General features: G+C 38.6%; 6 protein-coding genes across 14 annotated transcripts in view; 1 reads left to right on the top strand and 5 right to left on the bottom strand.

Moving 5' to 3' along the window:
* Nucleotides 1-4,830, bottom strand: part of LOC146451428 (tetratricopeptide repeat protein 28-like) — a 105,098-nt gene extending 100,268 nt beyond the window's left edge. For 3 of the 8 annotated variants that reach the window (XR_014860025.1, XM_085099133.1, XM_085099132.1), the window contains exon 1: nucleotides 2,167-4,830. Coding sequence is in view for 6 of the 8 variants with exons in the window: in XM_085099133.1 (XP_084955259.1) it covers nucleotides 2,176-4,824 (2,649 nt within the window). In the remaining 2 variants the exon portion in view is untranslated. Of the gene's footprint in view, nucleotides 1-104; nucleotides 1,651-2,166 lie in introns of those variants that run through there. The other 5 variants (XM_085099135.1, XR_014860024.1, XM_085099129.1 and 2 more) reach the window with 5 other exon arrangements.
* Nucleotides 1-26,374, bottom strand: part of LOC146451434 (uncharacterized) — an 82,914-nt gene that overhangs the window by 46,473 nt on the left and 10,067 nt on the right. The gene's annotated exons all lie outside the window — the stretch shown is intronic.
* Nucleotides 1-26,374, top strand: part of LOC146451435 (BTB/POZ domain-containing adapter for CUL3-mediated RhoA degradation protein 2-like) — an 86,538-nt gene that overhangs the window by 35,644 nt on the left and 24,520 nt on the right. The window lies entirely within an intron of this gene.
* LOC146451436 (uncharacterized) overlaps nucleotides 1-26,374 on the bottom strand; it is a 136,186-nt gene that overhangs the window by 27,048 nt on the left and 82,764 nt on the right. The window lies entirely within an intron of this gene.
* On the bottom strand, nucleotides 1,510-25,054 carry LOC146451437 (uncharacterized). The gene is made up of 2 exons (XM_085099114.1): nucleotides 21,933-25,054; nucleotides 1,510-1,644 (listed from the first exon to the last, which is right to left on the bottom strand). Exon 1 carries the CDS (start codon nucleotides 25,052-25,054, stop codon nucleotides 21,935-21,937), a length of 3,120 nt encoding a protein of 1,039 aa, XP_084955240.1. The 3' UTR covers nucleotides 1,510-1,644; nucleotides 21,933-21,934.
* The window catches only part of LOC146451438 (tetratricopeptide repeat protein 28-like), a gene marked incomplete at its 5' end in the record, with an annotated part of 86,179 nt that continues 79,518 nt past the window's right edge, over nucleotides 19,714-26,374 (bottom strand). Inside the window, one exon of the mRNA XM_085099141.1 lies at nucleotides 19,714-20,130. The remainder of the gene's footprint in view (nucleotides 20,131-26,374) is intronic.

Genomic DNA, 26,374 nt, shown 5'->3' on the forward strand with positions numbered 1-26,374 from the left:
GAATAAGAGCTGTTAGTTAATGAGAACGAAAACACAATTTGTCAACTGCTAATTTGTCGTTACCGAACTGGAGAGTTTATGCCCGTGGGGATTGGGGCAAAGCTCGTTTGCGGTGCCCATGTTCCGAAGGATCACAGGCAATCCCTTTCCCCTATCCCCAGCTTCCGCGTTCTGTATTTTAAAGTGTATTAACCTATCAAACAACTTGCTACTTCTGTTAGCTACAGTAATACAATATTATTTTGGAAGTGGAAGGACTATGAGCGCGTTTGTTTGTTTATAGCAGAACTACAAGCTTCTCATAAACATCGTGTATTTCCTCCGCACTCAGGACGATTGTAAGTTGGGTCAGTGCGGCCATTTAAATGAAACTTTTCTTACAAAACGTTATCTAATGCCAATTGTCTGTTTAAAATATCCATTAAAAACAGAAACAGTGATGCGCTGTCAAGAGTGAAAAAGCTAAGGTTGAAAAAAATTAATTGTTTTCGACGATAATCATTTGGCGACGGCCAACACTTGCTTCATGTAACCTTTCCGGACTATCTTTTCTTTTCGAGAGGCGTTTATTTTGCAGTAAAGAGGCGCTTAGAGGGAATACGGACCTCAAGGAAACAGTATAAAAAAGAAACAATAAATAATGTCTCTGTTTCCAGATGGCATTTATCTAGAAACTTGACATATTACAAAATGTTTTTGTGCTAACTGTTTCTGATAGTTAGTGGTGAGAGACATGTATTCTGTTCAGTAAAAAGTTAAGAAAAATTGAACCATCGACTGCAAAATCTACACTAGTTTTTCTCCTTTATGAAATGAAAACTGCAATATTCGTTATTAACAAAAAAATCTTAGTAAAGATCGAGAATTTAAAACAGAACGTACAAGATCTGCTAACTCTAGTCTGAAGATGACTGCACCAACGTTGGAATTCCAAAGGATCATCAAAGCGTCAAATCAAACTTGACATATATATACAAAATACTTTTGTACTTCCTGTATTTGAAAGTGCTAAGTGACACTAAAAATCAACACTAATTTATCCTCTTTGTAAAGAGAAAACTGTGATACTCGATATTTACAAACTCAATCGTGATCGAACTTTTAAATAAAAGTACAAACTAAGTCAACTGAGGACGAACTGTCGGGAATTGAAAAAAGGAGCAACAAAACTATAAGGCACTAGCATCTCCTTTTGTTTTCGCATCGACTGACGATTAACAAATACATTAACTTGTGAAAGTTTGAAAAAGCACTGCCTCTACCTTATTTTAAATACCTTGTAAGATACCAAAACAATAACTTCCACTGTGCAACTTTTGATAACTCTAAATACTACATAAACTCACCACGTGATTGCCAAAACGTTTGTTATTGAATCTAAAGAGACCAGCCGTTATCTATTTCATGCTGGCCAAGCTAAACCTGCTTGGTGAATAGCTTTTGATGCAGATCACTTCCCAAACAGACGACGAAAAGCATGCGAACTTAAAATGATTCTGAGTAATAAGAGTCTGAAAAGTTAATGCCTTCAGTCCAAGTGATTGAGTGTTCAAAGTCCACTTTAGTTTACTGTTCAATGTACTGACGCCCTCATTCCAAGAAAAGTTCCAACTTGTAAGGCATTCCTTGACCAAGGTGAGACACCTGCAACTGATAAACAAAAATCAGATTTTAGGGTCAGTGTTATGATCTTCTTTATTAGACATAATTCTTTCCTCCCCGCCACCTTGTGCATAACTAACAAAAGAGGGAGGCATAACGATTTAATAATCACTGAGATTGTTTGAGTTGGTCTGATAACAACAGCACAAACTTAATGAACCTGTCCATTAGTCGACTCTCAGGTCGATACAAATCAATACTAATTCTTCCCGGTATACATCGAGACATAGAACCCAGCTAACAGCCTTACAACAGACTACTGTACAGTCACGGGTCGGGAAAGTCAACAACTGGACTATTTCCTGGGTCTCCCACATGCATTATAAAGCACAAAATGGTTCTATCACAACTCTAAAAAAGGATTATTAGGAATATCTACTGAACGTCTTTTTTTCTACCAATTCCGTTGTTGGCATACATGACAATACGTTATAAATAATTGTTGTAACAAAGCGAATAATTAATTCAGCACCTGTCATAATATAATTCAATAGTAAAACTAACCTTAAAGCTTTACTTTCCGAAATCAAACCTCACGTTATCTCCAATCAGCATGAATGGCGCCCAGTCCCTCACATCAGGATAACCATTATTTCTCATCCACTTCATGGCCTGGTGAAGAGACTCACTGGCACTTTCCCCACGAACAAGGTGCTCATAGAAATGACTCATCAGTTTCTTTGTTGCTTCGTCTGGTATGGCCCACAGAGCCACCAACACTGAGCGTGCACCGGATCCTAAGAAAGCTCGAGCGATTCCAACAACTCCCTCTGCTTTAACATGTCCTCGTGCGCTGTGACAGCAGCTGAGTACTACCAGTTTTGCACGCAGTTGAACACGTGAAATGTCAGCCATTGTCATCAGGTAGTCTTTCTCGGTCGCAGTTCCCGGCTTAATTGAGCTTTCAGGAGCAAGAGCAATTTCTCCTCTTTCGGCATCACCATGAGCAGCAAAATGAATCAGACTGACAGAGCGTATGTTCTGAAGAACCGCTTCCTTAGTTGCTTCCTTCCTTAACAAAGGCCTCGCTCCGATCAGTTTTCCGATCATCTCCGCTTCCTTTTTGGCAGATGGCAAACGGGAAAGTTCCCCAAAGCATCCCTTGTAATACACGTCTCTAACGTCTGGATCGCCCACTATCAGTGCTCCGGTCTGACTGTGATAATCTACTGGACTGTCCTGAATGAGCCCGAGAGTCGTCAAAGATGGAACAATGCGGATCCTGTAAGCCTCTGATAAGTAGTTTCCACTTTCATCCATTAAAGCTGCAAATGGAACTTTGTACAAGACGCGATCGGGAACAATCACAAGTTCAGGTTGGTCAAGAAAGTCAGCCACAGGAGCGATGATCATTTTGTAACGCTCGGCTAGGGTAGGAAGGAGTTCCAGGTTTTCCTCTTCTTCCTCCTCTACTGGGCGATAAACTGTCAAGCTTCCTTCCTCGGCTGGTTCACGTATTGAGTCGCTGGATTTCACAAACGACAGTGATCGATCTTCGCACTGCTCTTGAGAAAGAACGTTCAACCTTCTAAAGCTTTCCTCACCAAAAACCTGATCAGCATTTCTCCTCAATCCCTTGTGAACAAAACATTCGTTGACGTCTATTTCACGAAAATGTTTTGGTTTGTTTCCTTCAAGGACCAACAAAAACATAAATGGACCAAAATATGAAATATATAGACAACTACAGTTACATTCTTTCTTCAGGATCCTTTCTATATCAGCCCATGACCGCGGATTAACTGATATCTGTTGTTGAGCAGAATGCTGAACTGAGATTAAGTCTGCCAGAGCTCTGGCTCGTGCAAGTTCTAGAACAAGAACAGCATCTTTTTCATTTCCACTAGCACAAAGCAGGGCGCTGAGTAAACGAAAGGAATGACTGCGATCTTCTATGAGGGATATCTTAAACTGATCATTGTGTCCGAGAAAACTTCGCATTTTCTCGCACTTGTTAACGCTTGCAAAGAGACTCGAAAATACTTGATCTTGTAAACCTGCATTTCCTTCTGACATGACGTCGTATGCAAGTTGAAGGTGCCAATCAGCCTCTGCACTTATGTCACTGATCTCTCTGCTCATGTAAAGTGCCTTCTCATGATACTGTTTAGCCTCAGGATGTTTACCAAGAGAACGAAACAAAGTTCCTAGGTTTCCATAACATTTAGCTTCCCCTTCTCTGTCGCCAATTTCTTTTGTTATTGCAAGTGCTTTCCTTTGGTATTCTTCAGCTTTTCGACATTCACCAAGAGATTGAGAGAGACTTCCAAGGTTTCCACACGACGCGGCCTCTCCTTCTTTGTCCCCAAGTTGTCTTTGTATTGCAAGTGCGTTGTTTAGATATTCTTCAGCCTTTGCATATTCACCACGGGACTGATACACAGTTCCCAGGTTTCCATAACATGAAGCTTCCCCTTTTCTGTCGCCAATTTCTTTTGTTATTGCAAGTGCTTTCCTTTGGTATTCTTCAGCTTTTCCATATTCACCTAGAGATTGAGAGACACTTCCCAGGTTTCCATAACATACAGCTTCTCCTTGTTTGTCGCCAATTTCTTTTGTTATTGCAAGTGCTTTCCTTTGGTATTCTTCAGCTTTTCCATATTTACCAAGAGATTTAGAGACACTTCCCAGGTTTCCATAACACGTGGCCTCTCCTTTTTTGTGTCCAAGTTGTCTTTCTACTGAAAGTGCGTTGTTTAGATATTCTTCAGCCTTTGTATATTCACTGAGGGAATAATACACAGTTCCCAGGTTTCCATAACATGCACCTTCTCCCTCCCTGTCGCCTGTTCCTATCATGATGCTCAGTGCTTTCTTATAAATCCCTTTTGCTTCTTTATATTTGCTCTGAAGTTGATATAATTTTGCCAGTTGAAAGGTTATTTCGCCTTCTTTGTTTCCTAATCGAAAGCCGCGAAGAAAGTCGAGAAGTTTCCTACCGCAGATTATTGCACTTGTGTGATCGGTAAGAAGACGATACGCCTGAAACAACGTAGTGTATATGCATTCGTAGACCATTTGGACCACTTGCTCCTGGGTGGCTATGTTGCTTAGAAGAATCAAACATTCCTGGCACAACTTAGTAGCTTGTCGAACTCGACTTGTAGTAAGAAGAAATGTGGCAACGAGTAAGATCAACGCAATTTTTACTCTGTTGTCCATGGCGGTCCTGAGAAAAAAAAACAAAAGTAATCTCGTTATACTGGCAAACCAGTGTTGAGCGGTAATCATGTTTTCTAAAAGTGGATCGTAACGACATGAGTTTTATAAGGGTGCAAAAATGAAGGGGTGGTGAAACGGCAACTGGGCTTTGATGCGGAGCGAGACTGGGTCGAACGCACTCAAGAATGCTGGCGTTCAAAACATGGCGGCCAATGAAGTTGAATCGGTTGACGTAGAAAATGGGATCAGAAGTACAACTGAACGGTACAAAATTTGCACTTTCATCTTGCAAGATGAACATTTCTAAGATGAACATTTCTAAGCTATGGGTATCAAATAAAGGGTTTCGATTTGTGCCTCAGTGAAACAACACAAGGTATATGCTTGTGTAGGCTAATTCAATGGGTTCATGCAGAATATAGGAGAAGTACAACGGAACGGTTCAAAATTTACACTTCCATCTTGTAAGATGAACTCTTTGATAGGGTTTTGAAGCTATAGGTATGAAAGAAAAGTGTTTCATTAAATGGGAAGTTCTATGTATTTAAACGCAATAAAGTCGAAGATTCGTTCCATGCGATGCGTGAGAGCAGATTGTGTAAACTTCAGACTAAACTGATGAAAGGCAAGCTTAGCTCATCCATCTTTTTAAATTTTATTTTGAACTTTTCTAAACTTTTTTAATAAGGGACTACAAAAGCGGATACTTTATTTGTTATCGTATAGTTGAAGTCGTGACCGAAGACAGTTCTGTATAAGCCCAATATATTGCTATGTTTTAGAGAGCAAAGTCTTAAAGAACGTAATCTGAAATTACAGTAGCCTGGCTATGGGGGAAACGAACTGAATGGACGGTTATGTTTGTGTGCAGATGGGTGAGACTAAAAGGGTAGGACTCGAACAGAACAGGCTACGTTAGATAATAATTGGACTTCAGTAGCCAGACTGTCAGCTTGTCAATATTTTATACAATCTCCTAAATCATAATCTGAAAATTCCAGACAACCAATGTGTGATTACCAAAACGATGATTCATTGTACCCCTTTCATTCTAAATTTGGCATGATCCATGATTATCGTTGTGTGATTCAAGTATGAATTCGGAATCTCCCCCTAATCCACCATAAAACGCACGCCGACTCATAACTCCTTCGTTCAAAAAATGTCGGGTGCGCCCGTTGGGGTAGTTGGAAAATATTTATAAGAAAAACAAAACGGAAAAAATAGTTCATCAGACCTAGAAGTAGGCAGAAAAGATGCCCATTTGTTAATTAAGCATGATAAAGTGGTCGATTTGATTATGAAAATTACGGGTAGAATCATATTTACAACGTTTCGGTGTCCTCATGACACCATCATCAGGTCAAGATATAATGTTCAACAGATAACAAGAATATTAATGTTCAAGTTCAAGTTCAAGTCCCTTTAGGCTTGGTGAAGAGTTTTCAACTGTTTGCGCACAGAGTCAGCTGATTTTTGTCTTTTGCCTTTTGCCTTTTTTTTCCCTTCATATTTTGAATGACCTCCACCCATCGATCAGCTTTACTATGGAACTGCCAACTGAGAACACGCTCCCTTTCTTTTAATATTCCTACAGTTGGCATATCCTGAACACCTTATTCAGTCTATGATTTCCAATTTTATTACACCCAAACAAACACCAGCACCTCCATGCAAATCTACACCTGACCTTCAATCAGTACGAATTGTTCTACCATTCAAGGAACAAAAATCAGCTGACTCTGTGCGCAAACAGTTGAAGGATCTTGGTAAGCTGTTAAACATCGACGTATGCATATGCCCAGTCTTCATCTCTCGGAAAGTTGGAGAAGATCTCAAACATAAAGAAATCAAGCCCGCGTTGATCAACGAACAATCAGTTGTTTACAAATTTGAATGTGGCTGGTGTGATGTCAGCTATGTTGGTTACACGCGCCAGCATCTAGTCTGAAATGCCCGCGCCCCCTGTGGGTTAGGGAGAGGAGACGGCTGACATTTCAGACTAGCCGGCATCTTTACCAACCGAATCGATGAGCATAAAAGATCTGGATCAATATCCAATCACAGCCAAAGTCAACATCCATCAAGAACAATAACATCTAATATGTTTCACATCCTTACATGTAAGAAATGCTCCAGCAAATTTGATTGTCTTCTCTACGAAACTGTTCCTTATTCGTGAGCACAAACCCACGCAAACCGTGTCTAAATATGACAAAGTGACTCGATAAAGGCAAAACTCTTCACCTAGCCTCAAGGGACTAAGAACTTGAACTTAAACATTACATGTAATATTCTTGTTATCTGTTGAACATTATATTTTGACCTGATGTCATGAGGACACCGAAACGTTGTAAATATGATTCTACCCGTAATTTTCATAATCATTTGTTAATTATCGACCTAAAATAGCAATTTCAGTTATGTCAAAATCTTAAATTCATGAAACTAAAAAAATTCTCCCTTTAAGCATTCCCTTTAAGTATTCCAAGGTCTTACATTACTAGCCCATTGAAGCATTTTTGGATAGCCTGTTAATTTTTGCCTCTTGCTAAGTCTCTTTTTTTGGCTGGTCACGTAATCTTTGTCACGCAATATCTTTCTCATAGACATGAAGGGCGGGTTAGAGGCCAAACTACCTTGATATGCTTAGTTACTGGTGGCGAGGTAATGAAGTATTTACATTTCGTTTGCTTACGGCTTACCAAACAGTCTCATCTGGAAGCTTCAGGGATCGGAGCTCAAAATACTTGCGTGCTCCCTTGAGTATGCTCCCTCCCCTGGTTCTATCACGTCACGCTAATACTACAGGATTTAAAATGGCTGCCTCTGAAGCAACATCTTGACTTTTAACTGATTGTTTAAATTACTTTTACAATTTTGCATAACGTGGTATCTCCTTATCTGTCTGATCTTGTTTGTGTCACAACTCCTTCTCGTTATAGTCTTCTCAGCGCCAATCAGTGACGGTATCGTAATTACACCCCTCTGTAATACACCTGGAAAGGGCTGGATTTTCTTCAAGAGTTTGCAAATCACTAAACCAGGGCTGACAAAAACCAGTAGGGCGTTTCACGTTGCAACCAGAGGGGAAGGGGGTAGTTTTAACGTAATGTTGCATGTTCATTTATTATAGCTTACCCCACAGTTCTCATTTTAATACAGCATCAAATGTTAATTTTATTGCAAGTGACAAATGGGTTCGCGTAAGTTTTCCTCAGGCTGCTATCCACATCAGGGAAATGGAATTCTACACCGGGTATGAACAAAATTGATCACGGAACATTTTTTAGAATGTATCAAGAGCCAGGAAGGATAAAGTCTCCTAGTTGTCGGAGGGGGCGGGGAATACGGCCATCAGGCCCTGGTTGTTCAAAGAGCGGATAATTTTATCCACTGGATAGATCGCTATGCGGCAAATAAATGTGTGCAAGAATTTCCCTATAGCCCTGTCCGCCCTTTGAACAACTGGGGCCAGGTTTACACTTTGTTCTCTTCTGTCAAATAATCCAAGACTCTCGCCGATCGTCTTCTATGGTCGCCGCCGCGAGTGAATGGAACTCCTTACCACCAACCATAAGATCTACTACCAGCCTGGCATGTTTGTAATTCAAGTGAAAACACTCATATTCAAGTAAGTTTTTCATGAGGCGCTGAATAATTTTTATATTGCTATTTTTCTTATCATTTGATTCAACTTTTGTAAAGCAAAATTTAACATTTAATTGGAAATTGCGCTTTATATTAAGTGTTATTTTAAGTGCTATGATGCAATAAGTATCAATATTCGTATAATAGAGACCGGTGATTTCGCATCTCTTTTGCTCATTTTTGTCGCAAGTTGTATTTCAGCAATTCCGAACCATCATTTTCTTTTGATCCTACACATCCATGATAGCCAGTCCCTCGCTGACCCTCTTTTGCCTCGTCAAAAAATAAGTCAATAAAAAGAGCGACTGTGAGAAAGGCTACATCCAAGGAGGTACTCAGAAAAATTAGGGTTTTTTTATTACCAAAATAGGTCACGGTGTTGTACCGAAGACGAAGCCCACTTTTTAGCAAAATGCCAAAATAAAAGGTTTGTCTTTCTTACGTTTTCAAGTTATCAGGTACGAGATTTTTCTGGATGTTTTCATCATCCAAACATATAGGTGGTTTGCATTGCCGCCATGCTGGTGGACAAAACAAAAGAAAATTTGCTCACATAGTTTGCATAAAAATGCTAGTTAACTCCCCGAGGAGAAAAATCTTAATGTTCCTGTCCACCAACATGGCCGCCGTGACGTCACATGCAAACCATCAATACTGCATCTGTTGCTCTCAGCTATTTCAAGTACACTTCAGTACAAAAAACATGAAGTGAAAATTAGTTATTAAAAGAAGACACTAATTTTAGTCAGACAGCACTCTTGTTAATGACTGAGCTCTCCGCTCGGGATATAAATAGTCCAGTATTGCCACTTATCATCCAAGCGAACTTCCGTGCTCTGTTCCTTGTGGGATCAAACGAAAGGTCGAAAATAATAAGTCAAAAAAGGGATTTTCCCTACAAAGAAACACAATTGCCTGTAGTCTGTTCCATTCCATCACCACGAGTTTCGTTACGTAAGGGTTGACAATTATATTGCATATATGTATTCACCCTCAGATTTCCCAATTTCTAATTAATGAAAGGCATGAAAATTAAAAACTGTGTAGTTTCGTACTATTTCTACTTATTTCAACGTTTCACCGTTTAAGGTGATATATACAAAACATACAACACAGCAAGCTCGTCAAAATATTTGTACTTACCTCGATACTTCTCACACTTCCGACAAATCGTCACAATCGGGGATGAGCAGAATAGACAACAGTAGCGGAAAAACAAAGTTTTTTTATATCATGATCTGCTGACGATCGAAAATAAAAGCACCAGAAATTTGAAAAGGAACATCAAAAGTTCGAAAACGAAGCGGCTGAGACTCGAAAATAAAACATTCCTTTTTTTATTCGGGCTGTTGAACATCAGATGGGATTAAATACACACAGGTGAATTAAGGACTGGGCATAAATTCGTTTCTAAAAGAAACTTCAGTTGGGGGGTGGGGTGGCCTAACTTTGTTGGCATTTTACACAACATAAAGTAACTCAGCATCTACTTGATGGCAATAAATTGCAGAAATTGAAAGGGTTAGAGAGGTCATATGTTGTCACGTGACCTTTCAGGGTTGTTTTTAAAATCAAAATCCTTAGAGCAAAATGGGAACACTTTTTGTTACTTCCTAGAGGCTCTCACTTGGCTCACATATTCTTTATATTGTTAAGAATATTACTTACATAATTGTCACACTTGGAAACTTTTAAATAACTTTTATTTAAGGTACAAAAACATCAATGATGTTTTTAAGGACTGTGTTCAAGTACAAAACATCGTTTATTTTTAAAACTAACGAAAAATTTTAAAACTTTTATTTTTGCCGTTCTTACCTGACTGGTACTAGTAAAGGTAAATTACTATCAGCATGAACTGTTCCAATTTTTGGTCCAACATTTTCTGGTCGCAGCGAGTCACGATATTAGTGTGAAGGACTTAGAAGATAAACCCGGTCCCTGAATTTTTGGTCGAAATAACTGAAGACCCGTGTCTAAATTTACTTGAGTAGTTTTAGATATTGAATGCTGACATTTCGATCCGTGGCCATTAACCATGAATACTTTAAGAGTTATTCGTTTTAAAGTTTTCGAATTTTGTTTTTAAGTCTGAGTGCTTCGTTTTTTATTCAATCGCGTGCTCTTTTTATTTTCTTTGATTTTTTAACATTGCCGATGATTCGTTTTCGAGATTCTTCCTTTCCAAGTTCCCCTGTGCTTTATTTTCCAGATTTAGGTTGATTTAGTTTTGGGTGCCTCGATATTTCCCTTGCGGATTCTTGATCAATCTTGCTTTTTCAACCTTAGCATGCTTCGCTTTCCAATTCCGTGGTTTGACTTCGAATTAATTCTTATTCAGTCAAATTTGGAGTGCTTCGATTTTCAATTTAAACGTAATTTTTGAGGTTTTTGTACGCAATACAAATTCTTTTCAACATTGATAAATAGATACTGGTCAAGTAGAATTATTTTAACATGAGACGATCACGTGAACATGCAAAGCACATGATGTCTCGTAACACCAAACACTCTAAAGGTTATAGTGCACTTGATACTTGAGGTTGATTAAGTTTTGGGTGACTCGATGCTTCTTTACGAATTTTAATTGATCAATGATGCATTTTCCAGCTTTGGATCGGCTTGGTTTTCTAGTTTGCTTCGCTTTCGTTCTCCGTGGTTCGACTTCGAATTAATAATTATTTTCAAGTTTGGAGTACTTCGATTTGAATTTAAACTGCTCCGTTTTCGAGGTTTTGGTAGCTGCGCAGTAAAATTCCTTTTCAACATTAGACTGATCAAGTAGAATTACACTAACATGAGACGATCACGTGAACATGCAAAGCGCGTGATCTCGTAACACGCAACACTCCAACAGCTAAATAGAACGCACCTGATAGTATAATGCCGGTTATGACGAGCATATACATGTACGTAAGTTACACAAAACGGACTGTAAAAAAAAGGAAGCGAAAAAAGAAGGCTTTAACCTAGTTATCTCTGTAGTCTTTAGTTGTACCAGGTAGGGGTAGTAGCAGTGCGGGGCCTAACTGGTTACAAGAAGCGTCTCCAACTGAGTCTTTATGAACTCAGTGTACTGTGTCGTGACGAGAAAAGTTTTGAAGTGTTGGCATTTTGGGTGACTATGGTACACACTCCTTGTACTATTTAGAGTACTAACTACGAATTTCGAATCTCCAACCAAACAAGTTTACAAAGCACTCTCTGTTCCCTAACGTCTAGGAAGGAGATTTGTGTGTCAGTCGGCATGACACGTGATAATCTAGAGTACGTGCGATCGGTTTGAGAATCCGTGCTTTCACTTGTATTCAGTGTTGCATGCGCTTGTTCTACGATCTGAGGGTCTCTGTTTAATACAGAACCAACGTTTCAGAGCGGTGTTTTGGCATAAAACGCATATAAACTGATCATGCAGTTACGACTAGCCTGTCATATGTTTATAACTTAACTGAAAACAGTTTTATTCAAGTTAGCTTTTTCATAATGCGCTGAACAATTTTTATATTTCCATATTTCTTATCATTTGTTTCAACTTTAAGTTTGTAAAGCACAGTTGAACATTAAATTGGAAATTGCGTCATGTAATCAATTCTCTTTTAAACAATGAACTGTGTAAAACTCGCGTTTTGATTGGTCTAGAGGAGTGTGTGATTAGAGTATAGACGCACGATTGACGTCATCGAGTGGCGTGACCGGCGCACGTGATCAGAATCTAGAGTCCAGCCAGAGCGACTGTAGCCTGCGAACGCAGACGTATTTCCGGCTGTCGCTTCACTCCGCCGAAAAATAATGAGTGAAGCGACAGCCGGAAATACGTCTGCGTTCGCAGGCTAGAGCGACAGGTGAACAAAGTTTTACAAACTGTATTTGCGAGTAGCGGACAAAGGCAAATTTTCTCAGGAAAGGAAACTGTCCAATAAAAAATTGGACAAAGACCGTTAAGAGTGACCTCAACCAGGATAGGAAAGCTAGAACTTTGTTGTGAAGTGAAAAGGAAGCAAATATTTGTCGAAATATGTCGCCGATAGAAATTCGGTAATGGCGAGTAATCGATTACAAATCGCAGTGAAGCAACTTGCTGTAATATTTTGAGGTCGGGATTTCCTTCTGGAATAAAGGTTAGTTTTGAAAGTAATGTTAGTGAAATTCTTTCGGATTATACTCTAATTTAGAAGATCACAATTGCATGAATGTAGTAGTCCAAAACTGAGTTTGCTGGAAAGTTTTTGACTCAGCTCAGGAAACGCGATTCTCGCTCACGAAATGTGTTAAAATGTCTTGGCTATTGTATAAAACAAATAGATTCCATTTTGCCGTGGGTCTGTACTCTGATAACGCACAGAGGACGTCAAAACGTGGTGAGAACATCAGTCACGCTACTCGCCTGCGGCTCGTAGCGTACTTCTTTGTTCTCACCACGTTTTGACGTCATCTGTGTGTTATCAGAGTACAGACGCACGGCAAAATGGAATCTATTTGTTAAATAACAGAGACCAATGATGTCGCAGCTCTTTAATCCATTTTTATTGCAAGTATTAATATCAAGAATTCCAAACCAGCATTTTCTTTTGATCCTACACATCCAAGGAGGTACTCAGAAAAATAAGGTTATTGTTTTATTATAAAAAATAGGCTGTAGAATAAGATACAACAAACAAGATAAAAAGTTAGTGACTGTTGAGCCTGTAATTAACTTTCTTTCATTTAAATTTATCATGATGTTTTGGATAAATTACGTTACTAAGTTTAGAGTATTTTTTTTTTTTTGGCTGTTTTTTTTTATCATCCAATCATATACTACAGCTGTGGTGTTCTCAGCTACTTCAAGTACACTTGAGTACAAAAAACATGAAGTTAAAATGACGACCAAACAGCCCTCTGCAGAGAAAACACATGAAAGATTTTGATACAACTGCGTTGCTATTTGACAACAACGATAGAACGGAAATTACAGTTCTATTTAATATTCAAATGGTATAAATAAAGGGCATACAAAAAAAAAGAAGGTTTAAAATATCGAAACTTACCATGACGCCACTTACTGTGATAAAGCGCCGCCTTGCGCAGTCGTCGGAATGTTAACAGTGGTGGCAAAAAAGAGGACTTTTATTATTGTGGGCACTAAACATTGAGAACTCGAAACACAAAACGCGTTAAACTCAAAAAAAGGAATAGCCAATGTTGGCAAATGATGTCGTTAAAAGTGGAAAAAACGAAACACCTATCGATGGCTCGAAAACGAAGCACCGAAAACTCGAGAAACAAAAGCATCCTAGTCTTGCGTATTAATCGCCATCCTACACTGAGAATAAGGAATTAATAGTCAGCGGCAGCTTAACTGAGTGTCGTAACTTGAATATAGGGTTGACAAATACTAGACGGACTTGACTTATCATATATAATTTTATTTATTTACAAAGCTTCCACCTTAAAATCATTTTTAAAAATGACTAAAAATAGAAGTAAAGGAAATAAAGGGAGATGTAAAGAATCGACCATAAGAGGACACAATGGCATAGGTTAAAAATAGAAGAGAGACAAAAATCAGTGGTGACGTATATTTTGAAACCGAAGTACTAAAAGCTGAAACACAAAAAGTTTTTTTCTCTTGAAATTCCCGGCGGTTGACGCGAATGATCCATAGGCGCGAAGCGTCAAATGCGTGGATTCTCGCGTGGCAGCTTCACTCGCTTCAGACTTTCGTTTGAAGAGTGCGGGTGTTCATACGACGGACCAACGCAAAAATACGGTCTGTTTTGCAGTTTGACAAAACACATATTACATTTCAATAAAAAATGAAGTAGCTAAAAAGTCAGCCGTTCAGCTCCAATATCAAACAGCTGATAAAGTCTTTTAACATTACACTACTCGATGCTTCATCATAATCATAATCATAATCATAATCAACTTTAATTATTTGTTTTGTTTTTGTACATGTAGTGTGAACATAAAGGATGAAATAAAAGAAAATCACAGTATTCATATTTAGAAACAGCTATTCATTTGGTTGCATGAATAACATTGAAACTGAAATTGTGACTTCCGTGAACATGAAGTCAGAGTTTTTTACATATTAAGGTCACTTGTTGGGCGAATTTTATGTAAAGACAAACAAACAAAACACAAAAACACTAAAAGGATAACAAACATTCTTAACCCGTGAAACTACTAAGCCAGGATATATGCGCACCTTGGGAATAAAGCAGTTGTACCGCTGTGACGTCATTAGCTTTGGTGATGTGAGCTGTTTTTGGCAATAAGCTAGTGAAGGAGGAAAAAGTCTTGGAAAAGACCCTTACATGAGTAAAACCAAATCGAGTTATGACGCGAAAACCAAGTCTCTTCTTCCTTGACTTTATTATTTATTATTATTATTATTATTATTATTATTATTATTATTATTATTATTATTATTATTATTATTATTTTTTTTTTTATTTTTTTTTTTTATTTTTTGCAAAATTCGGCCTAACAACCGAGTATTTGTATGTGGCAAAAATACACATATACATACTTCATCGGGGTTTTTCAGAGTCAATGTTAAAATATTGACTTTGCTCAAACTTGAACTCCATAAAACCGGAACACAAATTTAATAGAAGAAAGAAATGAAATAGGGAAATAAAAAGACAACCTTGAGGAGGGGGGAGGGAAGGAGTTTTCTGCTTTCTGTGCATGTGAAGTTTCAAAATTGGTCTCCAGTAAATAGTTTGGTAAAAAAAATGGACGTCGCAAAACACAAAAACTGTAATTTCAAGCGTCCATTCGCGGTATGTTTCTCGAATTTCAAGCAGCCAAAGCTCAGAATCAATTGCAAAGTCACATTACACTTTTATTCAATTTCAGTCTGAAAAGCGCCTGAAATGTCTTCTTTTAATTAAGGAATAAATTAAACACAGGTTACAGAAGATAGATCTTCTTCTCAGTTCTTGATTTCGGAGCCGCCGTGTGCAAAATTTGCAGGGTTCGTCATTCAACAAAAAGTAAAAAAGCTTTTTCTTTACTCTCTCCACACCGTGGCGCAAAAGCCAAGGCTAAGGTGATATATACAAAACATACAACACAACAAACTCGTGAAAATATTTCTACTGACCTCGATACTTCTCACACTTCACAAATCGTCACAATCGGGAATGAGCAGAAAAGACAGCATTGGCGGAAAAACAAAGTTTTTTTTTATATCATCTGACGATCGAAAATAAAACAACCAGAATTTGAAAAGGAACATAGAAAGTTCGAAAACGAAGTGGCTGAGGCTCGAAAATGAAACGTTCCTTGGTTTATTCGGGCTGTTGAACATCAGATGGGATTAGATACACAAAGGTGATTTTTTTTTTTTTTATGAATTAAGACCTGGGCATAAATTCATAGTTTCTAAAAAAAACTTTAGTTAAGGGGTGGGGTGGTCTATCTTTGTTAGCATTTTACACAACATAAAATAACTCAGCATCTACTTGAGTGGCAATAAATTGTAGAAATTGAAAGGGTTAGAATGGTCATCTGTTTTTACGTGGCCTTTCAGGGTTGTTTTTAAAATCAAAATCCTTGGAGCAAAATGGGTACACTTTTTGTTACTTCCTAGAGGCTCTCACTTGGCTCACATAAACTTTATACTGCCAAGAACATTACTTACATAATTTTCACGCTTAGTAACTTTTAAATAACTTTTATTTATTTAACATCAATGATGTTTTTAGGGACTGTGTTTAAGTACATAACATCGTTTATTTTTAAAACTAACGAAAAATTTTCAAATTTTTATTTTTGCTGTTCGTACCTGTCTGGTACTCAGTAGCAAAGGTAAATTACTATCAGAATAAACTGTTCCAATTTTTGGTTGAACGTTTTCCAGCATTTTCTGGCCGCACCGAGTCAAGATATTAGTGTGAAGGCCTTAGAAGATAAACCTGGCCCCTGACTTTTTATTCGAAATAACTGAAGACCCGTGTCATACTTTACTAAGTAGTTTTAGGTATTGATAATTGGGTATTTTAGTTGAACGCTGGCATTTCGATCCGTGTCTGATAACCACTAATGCTTTAAGGGTTTTTCGTTTTAAAGTTTACGAATTTTGTTTTTAAGTCTGAGTGCTTCTTTTTTAATTCGCGCTCTTTTCTTTGATTATTTAACATTGCCGATGATTCGTTTTGGAGTTTTTCCTTTCCAAGTTCCCCTGTACATCATTTTCCTGATTAAGGTTTATTTAATTTTGGGTGGCTCGATGCTCCCTTTACGAATTGTTGGTCATTGTTGCTTTTTCAACCTTAGCATACTTCGCTTTCCAACTCCGTGGTTCGACTTCGAGTTAATTCTTATTCACTCAAGTTTGGAGTGCTTCTATTTTCAATTTAAAGGTAGTTTTTGAGGTTTTTGTACGCAATTCAAATTCTTTTCATTATTAATAAATAGACTCTGGTCAAGTAGAATTATTTTAACATGAGACGATCACCTGAACATGCAAAGCACATGATGTCTCGTAACACCAAACAATCTAAAGGCTATAGTGCACTTGATACTTGAGGTTGATTTAGTTTTGGGTGACTCGATGCTTCTTTACGAATTTTGATCAATGATTCCTTCGTCCAGCTTTGGATCGGCTTGGTTTTCTAGTTTGCTTCGCTTTCGTGCTCCGTGGTTATTTTTAAGTTTGGAGTACTTCGTGTGCATGAATCTAGATGTCTTTTTCTCTTTCTTATCAACTTTATGGCCTTAAAAATCCCACTCACTTGTACTTCAGTAATCACATTCTGTAATTAGTCCAAGCAAAATGACTGATAACCAAAATTCACAGAAAATGCTTGTGGATTGTACTTATATTGTCGATACTGAATTAAGTGTTGACCCGTATGATTCCATGATTGATTTGTTTGCAGTTATTTGCATGCGAAATAATCGTATGAAAAAATTACCACCCGAGTTACCTATTCCCTTCCGAATGGTTCACAAACAACGAATTAAATTAAACAGGCTTGGGTCATAGCGAGCAAAGGCGAAAAAGTATTTTGATTCATGGACATGCACAGAACCGTGAACCCCTCCCTTTAAACTGCGCAATTATTGAGGTTTTTGTAGATGTGCAGTAACATTCCTTTTCAATATTAGACTGGTCAAGTAGAATTACACTAACATGAGACGATCACGTGAACATGCAGAGCGCATGCTCTCGCGTAACGCCCAACACTCTAACAGCTAAATACAATGCACTGATACTTCTATAATGCCGGCTATAAAGAGAATATACATGTACGTAAGTAATACAAAACGGACTGGGAATAAAAAGAAGCGAAGAAAAGAAGGCCTTTACCTAGTTATCTCTCGGTAGTCTTTAGTGGTGTCAGGTAGGGGTAGTAGCGGTGGAGGGTAACTGGTTACAAGAGGCGTCTCCAAGAGTCTTTATGGTCTCGGTTTACTGTGTCGTGACGAGAAAAGTTTTGAACTGTTGCCATTTTAGGTGACTATGCTACACGCTCCTCTCACTATTTAAAATACTTTTAAAAAGGACCCTAGTCAGCCTCCGCCATTTTTGATGCGATCAAAATTATTGATATTGCATGATGAAGCGAAATCTTATTGCTTTATTGTAAGTTCTGTTCCTGAAAATATATTTCTTTATCTTTTAGTAGTTTCACAGTGATTTCGTTCATTTCGACATGCTCCGAATAAAATATAAGAGCCAAACTCTCGCATATAAACAGAAACAAAGGTGTGGCTGACTAGGGCCCTTTAAGTACAAATTTCGAATCTCCAGCCAATCAAGTTTTCAAAGCCCTTTCTCTTCCCTAACGTCTACGAACGAGATTTGTGTCAGTCGGCATGACACGTGATAATCTAATTAAAGCACGTGCCATATAAACTTTGAGAAATCGTGCTTTTAGTCGTATTTAGCTAGTGTTGAGCTTGAGCCACGATCTGCGGGTTTCTGCTTAATACAGAACCAACGTTTCAGAGCGGTGTTTTGATATAAAACGCATATAAACTGATGATGCAGTACGGTACTCTTTACGCACTCTGTATAACGTCTAAACCATGCTTAACACAAGGTGAGGGAAAAAAAAGAGACTAATTCTGAGCTGGGTCCAAGTTATACCAGATAAAATCCCAGTGTAATCGATCGCTCATCGGAAATTCAATCGATCAAGCGATAACAATCGATGACAATTAGTTAATTTCTATCGATTGCTATTTGGCAATCGATGACCAATCGATAATCTCAAGCTTAAATCCTCTAAGTGCTATCGATTGCTATTGATTATTATCGACTACCATTTGCTGTGAAGCTGATTTTTTTTTATCAATTTTTGATCAGTAAATGGTAGTTTTGTTCCGCTTGTGGTCGCGTACCTGTGTGGTTGACTATCTACCAGGTTGTAGTTAAAAGGTACCACAAATGCCCAGTTGATGTTGAAGTTGCGAGCCATTTGTTGCTCAGAAGAAGGAAGGAGATCACGGGAATGAGTTAAAAGTAATCGATAAGATGCATGATCGCTGGGTCACCTCCAAAGGGATTTAGTAGCACCGCTTTGGCCTTTAAAAAGCGAAATATTGGAAATGAAATTTTTTCAGAACAGCTGGTAGCCTTTTTACTCTTCGAAAAAATATGCAAATCGATGACAATCGATAATAATCAATGACAATCGATGATAATCGATAACAATCGATAGCAATTAAACAACACAAAGTTTTTGGCTATCGATTTCCGATATCAATCGATTTATTGAGATCGATTGTTGTCGATAATCTGTTTCATCGATTGATCACGCCGAGATATATATACTAATAAACGACTTACTGCTGCTAGCAATTGAGGCTCTCCAAAAATTCCCCTTAACTTTATGTTCAGTAATGAAATTCTATCAAAATATTAATTTCACCTTACTCCGATAGGAGTTATAACCAAGTATAATCAACTCAAGGGAACCTTGGCTGTGGTCCGGCTGTAAGAGAAAACTGTAGTTGATTCTTGCTTTTATATTTTTAACCGAGTAATACTTGTCGACGAGAGGTTCAAAAGGTAGACTCGCCCCGCCAGTCTTCTTTTGATTGGTCCTTGTTTCCGGTGAACACCCTGGTTACAAGGCCTGAGCGTAAAACGCTTTGTAAGCTGTTCTATGACCGTGATGATTGGGGCAAGGCCCGCTTGTGGTGTCAAGGGCGGGACCGGTGATCCGAGGGATTTATCCCTTTCCCCCATCCCCGGCAACCGTGTTCTGTATTTTCAAGTGCATTAAAGACATCCAGTCAGTTAATCAGTCAATAACTACTTTTTATTTACATACTTATACCTTACATTTGATAAGCAGCACATGAGATTCTACCTCATTCAGCAAAATCATAGTAAACTGGTTTTCTGGCAGCCGTACAATTGACAAATATTTATTATGAAATAAAACTATCAAACAACTACTTCTTTTAGCTACAGTAAGTTTTATCAGTAAATCCAAATTAAACATTATTTTAGATATTCTTATAAAAGGACTATGAACGCGTTTGTTTGTGCATTTTCTCTAATAAACTTTTGCACGCAGAGTTGCCAAAAATATTTATAAATATTTACATTTTAACATCCGTACAGGTCATTAAAAAACGCTCTTCTGCTTACTTTATAGCAGCTGTTTGAAAACAACCTGTTACTTTCTTTAGCTCAAGTACAACCTTCTCATCATGAAACACCGGTATTTCTTCCAGTCGCACCCAGCTGGACGATTCTGGCTAAGGTCTACAGTGTGACCATTTAAAGGACAGCTCATAAACGGTCCATAAAAAATGGAAAGAGCGACACGCACTCGACAGAGAAAAGACTAAGTTTTAAAATGATAATTGTTTTCGAAGATAAACATTTGTTTACGGCCAACACATGCTTCATGTTAGCTTTTCGGACTAGCACTAAAGACGGTTTTTAAGGAAACAGTATAACAGAGAACGTTAATGACGCAACTTGACATTTATACAAAATGCTGTAATGTGCTCCCTGTTTCTGATAGTGGAGCTAGACATCCTTTCTTTTTGAAAAGCTCAGAAAAACGACTGCAAAATCTACACTAATCTGTTTCTTCTTTTATGAAATAAAAAGTGTAATATTCAATATTTACAAAAACAACTTAGTAAAAAACGTCAAAATGTACTAATGACGAACTGAATATATCAGACAGCTCTAGTTTGAAGATCACTGCACCTACGTTGGAATTCCAAAGGATTATTAAATCAAACTTAACACATAAGTATAAAATACTTTTTGTGCCTCCTGTATTTGATATTGCCAGGTGGCATCCTTTCGTTTTACTAAAAAAAAAAAAGGCTAAAAATAACCCATCAACTAACACTGAAAATCTACACTAATTTTTCCTCTTTGGAAAATGAAAACTGTAAAACTCGATATGTACAAACTTAATCTTCATCGACGTTTTAAGTAAAATTACAAATCAACACACGACGAACTGTTGGCCGATATAAAGAGGAGCAGCAAAACTTAGAAGGATTAGCATCTCCTTTTGTTTTTGCATGATTGACGATTAACAAACACATTCATTTGTGTAAGTTTTAAAGCCAATGTCTCTACTTTATTTACATCTTCTAAGACAAAAAAACAATAACTTTGACTGTGCAAAGTTTGACAACTTCAAGTGCTGACGGTACTAAATTACAACCCCATTTTAGACCCCTAAAGGGAAGGACGATAACCATTTTGATTAATTATATAGGGTCCCCCTTCTACAAAAAAATATCGTAAAGCACTTAACTCATCACGTGTTTGTAAAATAGTCTGTTCTTGAATCTAAAGAGACCGTTATCTATTTCATGCTGGGCAAGCTAAAGCTGCTTGCTAATGCATTCAGCTTAAGTTATTGAGTGTTCAAAGTCCTCTTTGATTTACTGTTGAATGTACTGATGTCCTCTCGCCAAGTCTAACTTGTCAGGTATTCCTCGGTCAAGATAAGTCACCTGCAATTGATAAACATAATCGTTGTTAGGGTCAGTGTTAACAGCTGCTTTTTTGGACGTAATTCTCGCCCTTGCGCATAACTAACAAAAGGGGAGGGCATAGCGATTACAGGGATCAGGTTGTTTCCTTGACGAATAGTTGGCCTGATAACAACAACACAAACTTGACGAACATGTCCATAAGTCGACTTTCAAGTTAACACAAATCAATACTAATTCTTCTCGGTACACATCGAAACATAGAACCCAGCTAACAGCCTTACAACAGACTACTGTACAGTCACGTGATCAAGGAAGACAACAACTGGACTATTTCCTAGGTCTCCCACACCCATTATTAAGTACAAAATGGTCCTATTACAACTCTAAAAAAGGATTATTAGAAATATCTACTAAACGTATTTGTTTTTACCAATTACGTTGCTGAAATAAATGACAATAAACAATAAATAATTGTTGGATTAAAGTGAATATTTCATTCAGAGCCCCTAATTATATGACTCAATAGTAAAACTAACCTTTACTTTCGAAAATCAAACGTCACGTTATCTCCAATCAGCATGAAAGGCGCCCAGTCCCTCACATCAGGATAACCATTACTTCTCATCCACTTCATGGCCTGGTGAAGAGACTCACTGGCACTTTCCCCACGAACAAGGTGCTCATAGAAACGACTCATCAGTTTCTCTGTTGCTTTGTCTGGTATGGCCCACAGGGCCACCAACACTGAGCGTGCACCGGATCCTAAAAAAGCTCGAGCGATTCCAACAACTCCCTCCGCTTTAACATGTCCTCGTGCGCTGTGACAGCAGCTGAGTACTACAAGTTTTGCACGCAGTTGAACTCGTGAAATGTCAGCCATTGTCAACAGGTAGTCTTTCTCGGTCGCAGTCCCAGGCTTCATTGAACTTTCAGGAGCAAGAACAATTTCTCCTCTTTCGGCATCACCATGAGCAGCAAAATGAATCAGACTTACAGAGTGTATGTTCTGAAGAACCGCTTCTTTAGTTGCTTGCTTCCCTAACAAAGGCTTCGCTCCGATCAGTTTTCCGATCATCTCCGCTTCCTGTTTGGCAGATGGCAAACAGGGAACTTTCGTAAGGCATCCATTGTAATACACGACCCCAACGTCTGGATCGCCCACTATCAGTGCTCCGGTCTGATAATCTGTTGGACTGTCCTGAATGAGCCCGAGAGTTGTCAAAGATGGAACAATGCGGATCCTGTGAGCCTCCGATAAGTAATTTCCACTCTCATCTATTAAAGCTGCAAATGGAACTTTGTACAAGACACGATCAGGAACAATCACAAGTTCAGGTTGGTCAAGAAAGTCAGCCACAGGAGCGATGATCATTTTGTAACGCTCGGCTAGGGTGGGAAGGGGTTCCAGGTTTTCCTCTTCTTCCTTCTTTGGTAGACGGTTAACTGTCAAGCTTCTTTCCTCTGCTGGTTCTTGTGTTGAGCCACTGGTTTTCAAAAACGACAATGAACGATCTTCGCATTGCTCGTGAGAGAGAACATTAAACTTTATAAAGCTTTTCTCACTAAAAACCTCATCAGCATTTCTCCTCAATCCCTTGTTAACAAAACATTCGTTGACGTCTATTTTACGAAAATGTATTGGTTTGTTTCCTTCAAGGACCCACAAAAACATAGATTGACCAAGATATGAAATGTATAGACAACTACAGTTACTTTCTTTCTTCAGGATCCTTTCAATATGAGCCCATGACGGCGGATTAACTGATTTCTGTTGTTGAGCAGAATGCTGAGAGATTAAGTCTGCCAGAGCTCTGGCTCGTGCAAGTTCTAGAACAAGAACAGCATATTTTCCATTCCCACTAGCACAAAGCAATGCGCTGAGTAAACGATAGGAATGACTGCGATCTTCTATGAGGGATATCTTAAACTCATCATTGCGTCCGAGGAAACTTCGCATTTTCTCACATTTGTTAATGCTTTCAAAGAGATTGGAAAATATTTCATGTTGTGAATCTACATTTTCTTCTAAAATGACGCTGCACGCAAGTTGAAGGTGCCACGTAGCCTCTGCACTTATGTCACCGATCTCTCTGCTCATGTCAAGTGCCATCTTATGATAACGTTTAGCCTCAGGATGTTTACCAAGAGAACAAAACAAAGTTCCTAGGTTTCCATAACTTGCAGCTTCTCCATTTTTGTCGCCAATATCTTTTGTTATTGCAAGTGCTTTCCTTTCGTATTCTTCAGCCTCTGCATATTCACCACGAAAATGATACACAGTTGCCAAGTTTCCAAAACATGCAGCTTCCCCTTTTCTGTTACCGATTTCTTTGCTTATTGCAAGTGCTTTCCTTTGATATTCTTTAGCCTTTCCATATTCACCACGGGAAAGATGCGCAATTCCCAGGTTTCCATAACATACAGCTTCCCCTTCTCTGTGGCCAATTTCTTGTCTTATTGCAAGTTCTTTCCTTTGGTATTCTTCAGCTTTTCCATGTTCACCAAGAGATTGAAAGACACCTCCCAGGCTTCCATAACACGCTGCCTCTCCGTCTTTATGGCCAATTTCTTTCCTAATTGCAAGTGCTTTCCTTTGGTATTCTTCAGCCTTTGCATATTCACCACGGGAATTATACACAGTTCCCAGGTTTCCATAACATGCAGCTTCCCCTGCTCTGTCGCCAATTTCTTTTCTTATTGCGAGTGCTTTTCTTTGGTATTCTTCAGCCTTTGCATATTCACCACGGGAATGATACACAGTTCCCAGGTCTCCATAACATGCAGCTTCCCCTTCTCTGTCGCCAATTTCTTTTCTTATTGCGAGTGCTTTTCTTTGGTATTCTTCAGCCTTTGCATATTCTCCACGGGAATGATACACAGTTCCCAGGTGTCCATAACATGAAGCTTCCCCTTGCCTTTTGCCAATTCCTTTCCTTATTGCAAGTGCTTTCCTTTGGTATTCTTCAGCCTTTGCATATTCGCCACGGGAATAATACACAGTTCCCAGGTTTGCATAACATGCAGCTTCCCCTTCCCTGTCGCCAATTTCTTTTCTTATTACGAGTGCTTTCCTTTGGTATTCTTCAGCCTTTTCACATTCGCCACGGGAATAATACACAGCTCCCAGTTTTCCATAACATGAAGCATCCCCTTGTCTTTCGCCAATTTCTTTTCTTATTGCAAGGGCTTTCCTTTGGTATTCTTCAGCCTTTGCATATTCACCACGGGAAAGATACACAGTTCCCAAGTTTCCATAACATGCAGCTTCCCCTCTTCTGCCGCCAATTTCTTTTCTAATTGCAAGTGCTTTCTTTTGGTATTCTTCAGCCTTTGCATATTCGCCACGGTAATGATACACAGTGCCCAGGTTTCCATAGCATGTAGCTTCCCCTTCTCTGTCGCCAATTTCTTTTCTTATTGCTAGTGCTTTCCTTTGGTATTTTTCAGCTTGTCCATATTCCCCAAGAGATTCACAGACACTTCCCAGGTTTCCAGAACACACGGCCTCTCCTTTTTTGTCGCCAAGTTGTCTTCTCATTGCAAGTGCGTTGTTTAGATATTCTTCAGCCCTTGCATATTCACCACGGGAATGATACACAGTTGCCAGGTTTCCATAACACACGGCCTCTCCTTTTTTGTTGCCAAGTTGTCTTCCCATTGCAAGTGCGTTGTTTAGATATTCTTCAGCCCTTGCATATTCACCACGGGAGAGATACACAGTTCCCAGGTTTCCATAACATGCAGCTTCCCCTTCTCTGTCGCCAATTTCTTTTGTTATTGCAAGTGCTTTCCTTTGGTATGCTTCAGCTTTTCCGTATTCACCAAGAGATTGAGAGACATCTCCCAGGTTTCCATAACATGCGGCCTCTCCTTTTTTATCGCCAATTTCTTTTCCTATTGCAAGTGCTTTCCTTTGGTATTCTTCAGCTTTTGCATATTCACCATGAAAATGATACACAGTTCCCAGGTTTCTATAACATATAGCTTCTCCTTTTCTGTCCCCTGTTTCTATCATGATGCTCATTGCTTTCTCATAAAGCCCTTTCGCTTCTTTGTATTTGCTCTTAAGTTCATATAATTGTGCCAGTAGTAAGGTTATTTTGCCTTCTTCGGCTCTTAAGCCAAGGCCGCAGAAAAGGTCCAGAAGTTTTCTACCGCAGTTTATTGCACTTGTGTGATCGTTAAGAAGGGAATATGCCATAAACAACACAAGGTATATGCTTGTGTAGGCTAATTCGAACACTTGCTCCTGGGTTGTGTTGTCTAGTAGAATCAAACATAAAAATTCCTGGCACAACTCAGTAGCTTGTGGAACTCGACTTGTGTTAAGAAGAAAACTGGCAACTAGTTTACCAATCCAGATAATCCAGATAATCCAGATAATTTCCTCTGGGTCGTTCATGGCGGTCTTAACAAGAAACAGAAAACAGAAGTATTCTGAAGTTTTTTCCTCATACTGGCAAACCAGTGTTAAGCATTAATCATGTTTTCTAAAAGGGGGTAGTAACGATGTTAATTTTTTTAAGGGGACAGAACAAAATGGGTGGTGAGACGGCCACTTGGCTTTAACGGAGAGAGAGACTTGGTCGCTCATAGTGTTCAGAAAATGGCAGCCAATGAAGTTCAATCAGTTGAGGCAGAAATTGGGATACGTATAAACGAACTGTACAAACGAACATTTGTATGTGATTTTGAAGCTATAGGTGTTAAACAAAGGATTAATTTTCGATTTGTGCCTGAAGCAACACAAGGTATATGCTTGTCAGGTAGGCTAATTCATCAATCGGTTGATGCAGTAAATGGGATAAGTGCAACCGAACGGTACACACTTTACACTTCCATCTTGTAAAATGAACACTTCGATATCATTTTGAGGCTATAGGTATTTAAGAAGGGGGTTTTGATTTGTAAATAAACAACGATTTTTTTTTCAAATTTATTCGACCTTGTTCAAATTGCGAAGCTCTATGTATTTAAA

Source organism: Pavona decussata, unplaced genomic scaffold (assembly GCF_977016875.1).
Source record: "Pavona decussata unplaced genomic scaffold, jaPavDecu1.1 SCAFFOLD_387, whole genome shotgun sequence".
Taxonomy (NCBI): domain Eukaryota; kingdom Metazoa; phylum Cnidaria; class Anthozoa; order Scleractinia; family Agariciidae; genus Pavona; species Pavona decussata.